At 37.3% G+C, this 10763-nt stretch overlaps 1 protein-coding gene across 3 annotated transcripts; it reads right to left on the minus strand.

Annotated features, from left to right (window-relative positions):
- Positions 1-356: 356 nt before the first annotated feature.
- Positions 357-8596, minus strand: LOC117329286 (5-hydroxyisourate hydrolase-like). 3 transcript variants are annotated; one of them, XM_033887154.1, is made up of 4 exons: positions 8384-8596; positions 3485-3630; positions 1256-1391; positions 357-616 (listed from the first exon to the last, which is right to left on the minus strand). In XM_033887154.1, exons 1-4 carry the CDS (start codon positions 8492-8494, stop codon positions 527-529), a joined length of 483 nt encoding a protein of 160 aa, XP_033743045.1. In that variant the 5' UTR covers positions 8495-8596; the 3' UTR covers positions 357-526. The 3 variants fall into 3 exon arrangements, with proteins under 3 accessions (XP_033743045.1, XP_033743046.1, XP_033743047.1); XM_033887155.1 differs by lacking the exon at positions 8384-8596 and adding an exon at positions 6716-6907; XM_033887156.1 differs by lacking the exon at positions 8384-8596 and adding an exon at positions 3933-4078.
- Positions 8597-10763: the final 2167 nt, after the last annotated feature.

Consider the following 10763-nt stretch of genomic DNA (forward strand, 5'->3'; position numbering starts at 1 on the left):
TAGAATTTAGCGTGTTCTTACACTCCTTATCTGAATACAACTTCTTAATACATGTACTACTTGGGGGTAGCCTTGTTGACACAATTTTGCAGTTATATCAGCGTTAATATTGAAATACATGTATGACATAGAATGTTCTTACAAGAGCAATGCCGAATTAATTACTGTTAATTAGAATTAACACAACACTGTATTATAACGATGTACACGGACGCGGGGGTAAAGCAATACAGTAGTTCTCCTGGACTTAGTCCTGACGAGCAAAGAAGTTGGTTTCAGAAATAGTAACTTAAAAGTATATTTGTAAGTGAAACTGATCCACGGTATTTTTAACGAAAATAACAACAACAAAAAAGTCTCTTCTATATCATCATTTTCTTGGATAACAATAAATTCAATTACACATTTTTTTAATTGTTGTGTAATAAGTATATAAACAAGTATAATAAAAATAAAATCCGACTAAAACAATTAATGAATATGTGTATACTATAGGATTTCCAGTAGCTTTCCCTTTCCATGACATCTAACTTCCTCTATAGGTGGAGTAACTGTACGGGCTAAGTAACAGAGGTACGTGGTAGTGTTGACCGGGATCTTCCACATAGAACACCACCTGAAAAACCACACAATCGCATAAGGTTTTAATATCCCCCAGAATGCATTGCGGCCCCTCCTCAACACGTGGTGTCAACCTCTCCTAGAGGTTCCTTACTCAAGCTATTGTAATGTGTTATGGTGGTGACGGGGATCAGGGAGATAATGACATGGTGTATAATTCTACAAGGAACATACCGAGATATAGATGACATTACTATAAATGTACCGGAAGTAAACCAACAAACATTCCTCTATACTATCAAAAAAAATCAACCGACCGAGTAAAAAAATATCGTGAGTTTGATAGTTTACAACATTGACCGATCACGTAAGATACCATTATCTAACCTTGTGATATGACGTTAGAAAGGTTCTACTGCACAACCTGAATGTTTCATCCCCAATGGACACACATGTAAAATACTAGACATCTAGTAACTGTAGAAGGTGCAGCCTAGGTTTAACAAAACACTAAATATGGCCAGTTAAATCATTGTCACACGAATTTGACACACTGGAACTGGGTAGCTTGAGTTTTAATTGGTATTTTCTGTTATAATAGAACACAAACAATATGTATCATCATGGTATGTCACAGATTTTGAAAGTAAGATTTTCAAAGAAAACCAGATCAAGCAATCAAGAAGTTACTGACCTCCACATACGGGTAGAAACCCTTGGTGTGAAGACTAGCGAAGTAGGCTCCTGTGTCGAAATACAGTTTGTAAGTGCCGTTTGTCCATTTGTCGCTACTCCCGAAAAACCCACCTCTTCCATCTGTGTTTGTAACCCTACAGTAAAAACAAACATTTAATCTTTATAACTATGCTATCGTAGAACATCAAATGTAACTGCGATACTTTACAATGTAACTACAATACTGTACAACGTACAATGTAACTACAATACTGTACAACGTCAAATGTAACTACAATACTGTACAACGTCAAATGTAACTGCAATACTGTACACCGTCAAATGTAACTACAATACTGTACAACGTCAAATCTAACTACAATACTGTACAACGTACAATGTAACTACAATATTGTACAACGTCAAATGTAACTACAATACTGTACAACGTCAAATCTAACTACAATACTGTACAACGTACAATGTCACTACAATACTGTACAATGTAGCTACAATACTGTACAACGTACAATGTAACTACAATACTGTACAACGTCAAATGTAACTACAATACTGTACAACGTCAAATGTAACTACAATAATGTACAGCGTACAATGTAACTACAATAACGTACAACGTCAAATCTAACTACAATACTGTACAACGTCAAATGTAACTACAATACTGTACAACGTCAAATGTAACTACAATAATGTACAGCGTACAATGTAACTACAATAACGTACAACGTACCATGTAACTACAATACTGCACACCGTCAAATGTAACTACAATACTGTACAACGTCAAATCTAACTATCATACTGTACAACGTCAAATGTAGCTACAATAATGTACAATGTGAAATGTAACTACAATACTGTACAACGTCAAATGTAACTACAATAATGTACAGCGTACAATGTAACTACAATAATGTACAACGTACAATGTAACTACAATACTGTACAACGTCAAATGTAGCTACAATAATGTACAATGTGAAATGTAACTACAATACTGTACAACGTCAAATGTAACTACAATAATGTACAGCGTACAATGTAACTACAATACTGTACAACGTACAATGTAACTACAATACTGTACAACGTCAAATGTAGCTACAATAATGTACAATGTAAAATGTAACTACAATACTGTACAACGTCAAATCTAACTACAATACTGTACAACGTCAAATGTAACTACAATACTGTACAACGTCAAATGTAACTACAATACTGTACAACGTCAAATGTAACTACAATACTGTACAACGTCAAATGTAACTACAATACTGTACAACGTACAATGTCACTTCAATACTGTACAACGTGAGAAAGTATGAGGAATCTGTTATACAATACCGGGAATCAGATTTATATCTTCACCTTCCTTAGTCTCCCAATATTACTCTTTAACTTCATATCAGTTATCTAGCCCTAGATTCAATATATATAGCCGATGTGTAAAAAAAAGGTCAATATCTCAGAAAATCGACTGGAGCTTGACACGTGCCAAGCCCCTATGGTAATGAAAAAAGAAATGAAAATCAAAGGAAAATAAGACTTTAAAATGCATTATCAAAACAAAGAAGAAACATTGGTAAAACCAAGGAGAAAATCAGTAAAATTGTCACCATCCTCGATACTTAAGTAGCTGCGTTCACTTGTCATTATAACATTATCACTCGAAAGGTCAGTCACCGCCACTTCTTTTTTAATTGAAAATCTCGTTATCATCATATCGTTAAATTGACGGGTTCTGGACTTGTTTATTGTTCCCTTGTAATCTTCAAAAAAAAAAGAATAATCTTATCGATTTGTCAGGTTTTTTTTAAATGCCAATCCAAATATATTGCTCTAGATAGAAGTGAATGTAGCCCCTAGAGTATCGAGGATCAGTGCGATAAGAAACTATCCGTTCTATCAGTTATAGGATTGTTTGAATCGGTTGTTAAATGATTTGAAAATAAAATAATGGAGATACTAAACTATCTTATCCTAGGATCTTGATAAAATTTTGGATTGAAGCTGTTCATTGTTTTGTGAATCGCCGAATTCTTTTGTGTAATGTGCGATGTAATTATGAAAATGAAAAAAAAAATGAAAAAGAAAAAAACTAAATACCAATGATTTCACAGCCTAGGAATAGGCCGTGCAGATAAGAGACGCCGGGTTAAATGCCAAATTAATTTGCTATTTTAGTAAATCTTTGTTCCTTTAAGTTTATCTATTAACTAACCCTGTCTCGACTGTCTGCCATTGTCCACTCTGGTCAAGCTTGGAAAGAGTCATAGCCACGCCCTGTGCCGGCTGACCACGCGCCGTGTCCAGTATGTGAGTTGTCAAAGGAGGGCTACTTCCACCACCTTGACCGGCCATCGTGATCTGTGGTAAAGGGGAGACAACTCGAAGTTTAATATGTTTGCATGAAACAGTCAAAATAATCGACTTCGCATTGGCAGTTTGGCAAAGTATATGACGACATAACTTGGCAACCGTTTTATCAAAATTAACAGTATAGCAACTGTAGATACACATCTGAACCTTTAGGTGATTTACGAAACTATTTTTGGTTTCCGGATCGGGTACAGCGCCAGCGGTTTGTGGACCGTCATCCTTACCGAAACGAAACCGAAACTTTAAAGCACGAAAATATCAATAACGATTCCCCTAGCGTCGGACTTTACCTTAGTTGTAGGAGCAGATGTCCCCACGTGTCCGATATGCCCGCCTACTACAGACAGTCGTGTTGAAATGGACATGTGTTTGCTAACCGGCTGTAACCCGGAAGTTTACATTTGATACGTATACCCCATCAAGATCTTTAAGACGCTTATTTATTTTTAAGGATGCCTGCACCGTATAAATTGTCAGTAAAATCGCCAGAAGACAGGGAATATTTTGTGTGACATATTATTATTAAAAAAACTGTATTAGAAATTTCACATTATAGTGCTCAACGGAAGTAAGACGAAACAAACAAATACTAAACGAGGGCATTGGTGCATTCTGTCCAATTTAGCCCCTCTCCCTGGTGGTCTGGCTTTTTGTAATTTGGTTATGTATCACTATACAATATACAGCTTTAACAATCAATATCTTTTTCATTTTTTTACCAAATTGTATATGTAATGCACCAAGATGGAGATGAAAATGACGTGATACATCCATATTAGGTCATTCGTGTCACCGGGATGATTGATTTCACTTCATCTGATTTTCTTCGTTTGTTGTTACCAGTAATTCCTTTTTCGGGAGATCAGCGTCGTCGTTAAAGATGTGACCATTTTCTTTGATTTAATTGTGTACCCGTTTGTGTAGCTAATAGGAAGTCAATATTTTGTCATGTGATGTACTAAAATATGAGGCGTTAGCCAAGTTAGTGCCCGCTCCTCGGAGCCTATCAGATATGGCGCGAGTTTGAACTTGGACCTATAAAATAATATTGTGACGTCACTGTTACGCTTGACGTGGACGACGGACATGGCTGACAATGACAGGCCGCCCTCCGTCGATGAAATATTAGCATTGTGAAATTCAAGTGTGATGTTCTAAAATATATTGCCTTATTTCGAGGGCACTACAATTAATTGACGAACCGAGAGATGTCCGGGGTAACAGGCATGGTTTACAACTATCCGAAATGTTTCATTTTTTTATGTCAAAGTCTTACTGAAGTCTGCAGAAAAAAATATGACGTCATCTTGTTAATAATACAAATTAATTAAAACTATTTTCCCGTCGATCCAAACCGTCGCAGATAATGTGAATAGTCATGCTAAATGTTTCCTGGGACGGAGTGTTTGATGTCATAATGCCACCGGTGTTGTGATAATTAATACCGCGGGAATGAGGTGGAATATGATTGAATCTGGAACTCTGTAGCCATTGCTTAGAATGTAATTTTCGATTTTAACTTCACATGAACAAGTTCATTGCACAGTGATAGAAAGATTAAACAAATCTAATATTATTTTAAGTCCTTTTCTCGGACATTCAATTGAGGTTTCCGGAAAATGCTTTAAACTGGCCTCTGTCACATGATATCGCGAGAGCTTCCCGTGCAGTAGACCTCCTGTTGTTGGGAAAGTCCCATCCTCGATACTCCAGGATTGAATGTAACCATTTGAGTATCGAGGTTGAGAAAGTCCAAACCTCGATACTCCAGGAGTGAATGTTACCATTTGAGTATCGAGACTGAGAAAGTCCAAACCTCGATACTCCAGGAGTGAATGTTACCATTATAGTATCGAGGCTGAGAAAGTCCAAACCTCAGCCTCAATACTCCAGGATGGAATGTAACCATTTGAGTATCGAGGTTGAGAAAGTCCAAACCTCGATACTCGAGGATTGAATGTAACCATTTGAGTATCGAGGCTGAGAAAGTCCAAACCGCGATACTCCAGGATTGAATGTAACCATTTGAGTATCGAGGCTGAGAAAGTCCAAACTGCGATACTCCAGGAGTGAATGTTACCATTTGAGTATCGAGGATGAGAAAGTCCAAACCTCGATACTCCAGGAGTGAATGTTACCATTTGAGTATCGAGACTGAGAAAGTCCAAACCTCGATACTCCAGGAGTGAATGTTACCATTTGAGTATCGAGGTTGAGAAAGTCCAAACCTCGATACTCCAGGAGTGAATGTTACCATTTGAGTATCGAGGTTGAGAGAGCCCAATCCTCAATACTCCAGGATGAAATGTAACCATTTGAGTATCGAGGTTGAGAAAGTCCAAACCTCGATACTCCAGGAGTGAATGTTACCATTTGAGTATCGAGGTTGAGAAAGTCCCATCCTCGATACTCCAGGATTGAATGTAACCATTTGAGTATCGAGGTTGGGAAAGTCCAATCCTCGATACTCCAGGAGTGAATGTTACCATTTGAGTATCGAGGTTGGAAGAGCTCAATCCTCAATACTCCAGGATGGAATGTAACCATTTGAGTATCGAGGTTGGGAAAGTCCAATCCTCGATACTCCAGGAGTGAACGTAAACTCTAGAGGATCGAAGTCGAGAAGTTTTGTAACGGCAGCCATTTTGTCTAGCCTGTGGTCAGAACCTTTCAATCGCCGACTCCAAAGACAGAACAAAGTACCTTATGTACACACAGCTGGATATAACTTTAGTTATGGCTGAATAATAAATGTCTGATATTTACAACATTTACGGTACAGGTAAATATGTCTCGTCGTCGCTTACAGGTTCGTTTTTATTTTGTTCCAAAGCAAACATTACACACAGAGTAACTAAATCTTAAACAAATATCGGTGGAAGGCTAAGGCCAGTGATGAATGGTAGAATATGTAAGTAAATTATACAGACCACTGATTAATGCAGAGTCAATTAAACTACTCTTAATTTACAATCGTGTTGAAAAGAAAAATATGCGATGGTGAGGGAACTTGGAGAATCAAAGACAAACATTATGTCCTGATGTCGGACACTAACAGTTAAAACATAGGTACCTGTGAAGATCCTCCAGCAGACGTCGAGAAAAAGAAGAATCCCGAACACAGATTTATACAGAAGATGCAAAACAAAAACGTCTTGATATCCATAACGGTCGAAAATGGCGTTCTACAATGAAGGAGTCCCGCTTGATGACACAACGCCAGGGGTTTGTCAGAGAACACCACGTATCTGTATATATATAGTCCTAATCACTTTAACATACACCTGCTGTCGAACTAATCATCCCGACAGATGTCAGTGTCCGCGAATTGACCGCCACAGGTGATACTTAATACTGTTTGTTTAAAAGTCTGACCTTATTTATAAGTCCTAGATTGTCCTGAATCAGTACATGTACAGGGTAACGAATCCTAAGCTATAACGCGTATTTAACTATATGTGGATATTGGTGAGATTTAGTACTCCAGTGAGGGTGAGGGGAGGGCGAGGGATAATTTTCATGCTTCCTATCTGTCTCGGTATCTCTCTATCTCAACCTCATCATACAGCTCATTATACATCCCACCATACAGCTCACCATACAGCTCATCATACAGCCCACCATACACCTCAAACAACTCATCATAGCTATACATTGTATGTTAGACACTTCAGTGTGGTCGTGGCCAGCTATATGTTAGACACTTCAGCGTGGTCGACGCCTAGCTACATTTAAGACACTTTGGTGTGGTCGACGCCTAGCTACATTTAAGACACTTTGATGTGGTCGACGCCTAGCTACATTTAAGACACTTTGGTGTGGTCGACGCCTAGCTACATTTAAGACACTTTGATGTGGTCGACGCCTAGCTACATTTAAGACACTTTGGTGTGGTCGACGCCTAGCTACATTAAGACACTTTGGTGTGGTCGACGCCTAGCTACATTTAAGACACTTTGGTGTGGTCGACGCCTAGCTACATTTAAGACACTTTAGTGTGGCCGACGTCTTGTTACATACAACGAACACGTTACGTAAGGTCCTAGTGACAAGTCTGTTTAAATGTCCTGTACAGTGTAGGTTCCATATGTCTTACAAATATCTCTGTTCCTCTAGTATATGTATTTGTGTTAATTTCGTCTAGTACATACACTTTATGTACATTTTAGACGAATCAGTAGCACGGGCGATCACCTCGTTAATCCTATAAGCACGTGCAAGCTTAGAGCTTTTTTAATCCCCGGATTTCCTCTCCTGGGCAACTATTTGGGGACTCATTCTGTCCTGCGATACTGAATTAAGTCGATAACAAAAAAAAGGTACACTTTAACTGGAAGTTTTCCCAGTCAAAGATATCCAATCCGTGTACTATATATAATTTCTTGTCACTTTGAGGAACACGCGCATTACTGTGATTTATAGCACCACGCTCGATATGTCACCGTGTTGCAGAAGAGTGCAGAAGAATATGATCAACCTGATTTCCATACAGGATTGTGAAGACTACAAATGTCTGTGCTAACACGTACGTACTTTCGTTATAAACCATTCCATCCGTTCTCTAATATAAAATTATTAACAGTGTCTCTTTAATATGGCATGCAGTACATGTCATTAATTCAGTCAGACAATGTTACTGACAATGACGATACGGCTTTGTACTTAAACAATACATATACTGTACACATATTTTTGCACATTAGTTACGTAAGACTTATAACGTTAATATCGATATACTTACATAAGTAGTGTACGTCTTCAATTTCTCATTTTTGTCTTTTGATAGTTTTCCATTGTCTTTCCTGTGTTTACTTCTGTCTGTCTGAGTTTCTCTCTCCGTGCACGAACCCATGGCTATTCCTCGGGTATGGATTCAAGGGTAAAAGTTAAGTCCAGTTTAATATGTCATTGTCGACCAACAATCTGTGGTACCAGACTGCGTGAGATATACACATTTCTCCGGGGAACAAAATCCTGGTATCAGGGTAGCAGTGGAGTCTTATCGCATTAATGTCAACTCAAGTAAACATGGGTGCCGAACTGTGGAATTCCTCCTGTAAATAGTATCACGACTGTTCGACTATGTGTAACAGTTTATCAGTTTCAGCCAGTTTAATGATCAATAAAGTCTTAATTTCAACTTCACATTTTTCTAAAATTTGATTTTATGTAAGTATTAAAGGATCAAATATCGAAAATTGTAGATGAAAATACAATACAATTATCAACTTTTTTGAGGTGAATACGAGGATTTATCAACCTGCGAAAGTGATATTTCGAAGGTGGTTTGGATTCAGTAATTAACCTGCGAGGCTCCCGACGGAGTTTTTTTTCGATTTCAATATTAACCTCTTGTGCAAATTTTTCTCATCGCTGGTTAATATCGCGTCTAATTTTGACGAGTGCGGACTGTTTAGACCAATCAGCTTTCAGTAAATAGTGTAGTCATTTAATAACATAATCATGTTGTTCATGCAGTATAAAGTTATTACACGTTGAAATAGCTATATTTAAATATATATAAATGATATCATATCAACCTTTTTAATATGTACATTACTATATTCACACTGACAGAATCAGGGGGTGGGGTAGGTTTAATCCACAGGCGCTTGCATAGAAAATGTGATTTTCATTTTTCTTATATGACAGTGGTATGTGTACTCTGCTTAACAGATTACACATACCACTGTCAAATAAAAAAAATGAAAATAACATTTTCTATGCAAGCGCCTGTGGTTTAATTGGGGAACGAGATTGGTTCAGTGTAACTGTACCTTCGAGATAAGCCTAAACACTATCTATCACAGTAACACGGCGGTGACGGAGGTAAGAAAATCAGTGTTTTATATCTGACGTAACATTATTGGTAAAACTCTTATCTCATTGTAAACACCGAACATTTGAATGTGTCGTTTTAAAATCATTTACCTAAACTGTGGAGTGTACATGAGGGTGTACCTTATGAGAGACGACGAAATCGATTTTGATTTCATTTAATGCCAAACATTCAGCCTAAATAGTCTTTATTTCATATTACCAACAAGCATATTTGTTTAATCATTGTTACCAAACCGACCGATGTCACAGTATTTTTTTTGAATGCGGACGCAGTTTCATTACCATTAGTGAATGTGATTTATATAGACAATTGACAATTCCGTTTGTACGGATTATACATGTACCAATTATAGTATGGTATGTGTACGGATTATAGTATGGTATGTGTACGGATTATAGTATGGTATGTGTACGGATTATAGTGTGGTATGTGTACGGATTATAGTATGGTATGTGTACGGATTATAGTATGGTATGTGTAAGGATTATAGTATGGTATGTGTACGGATTATAGTGTGGTATGTGTACGGATTATAGTATGGTATGTGTACGGATTATAGTATGGTATGTGTACGGATTATAGTTTGGTATGTGTACGGATTATAGTGTGGTATGTGTACGGATAATAGTATGGTATGTGTACGGATTATAGTATGGTATGTGTACGGATTATAGTATGGTATGTGTACGGATTATAGTATGGTACGTGTACGGATTATAGTATGGTCTGTGTACGGATTATATATTATATATGGTCTGTGTACGGATTATACTATGGTATGTGTACGGATTATAGTATGGTATGTACGGATTATAGTATGGTCTGTGTACGGATTATAGTATGGTATGTGTACGTATTATAGTATGGTATGTGTACGGATTATAGTATGGTATGTGTACGGATTATAGTATGGTCTCTGTACGGATTATAGTATGGTCTGTGTACGGATTATAGTATGGTATGTGTACGGATTATAGTATGGTATGTACGGATTATAGTATGGTCTGTGTACGGATTATAGTATGGTATGTGTACGTATTATAGTATGGTATGTGTACGGATTATAGTATGGTATGTGTACGGATTATAGTATGGTCTCTGTACGGATTATAGTATGGTCTGTGTACGGATTAGAGTATGGTCTGTGTACGGATTATAGTATGGTATGTGTACGGATTATACATGTACCAATTATAGTATGGTCTGTGTACGGATTATAGTATGGTATGTGTACGGATTATAGTATGGTATGTGTACGCATTATAGTATGGTATGTGTA

Source organism: Pecten maximus, chromosome 6 (assembly GCF_902652985.1).
Source record: "Pecten maximus chromosome 6, xPecMax1.1, whole genome shotgun sequence".
Classification (NCBI taxonomy): Eukaryota; Metazoa; Mollusca; class Bivalvia; order Pectinida; family Pectinidae; genus Pecten; species Pecten maximus.

Bases quoted from the DNA above. Each gene is read 5' to 3' on its own strand.
- LOC117329286 (XM_033887154.1), bottom strand. From the start codon at position 8,494: ATGGGTTCGTGCACGGAGAGAGAAACTCAGACAGACAGAAGTAAACAC. The intron at 1,392-3,484 runs GTTAGTTAATAG...TTTTTACTGTAG, and splicing joins TGGCAGACAGTCGAGACAGG to GGTTACAAACACAGATGGAA. The intron at 617-1,255 runs GTCAGTAACTTC...GTGGTTTTTCAG, and splicing joins GTTTCTACCCGTATGTGGAG to GTGGTGTTCTATGTGGAAGA.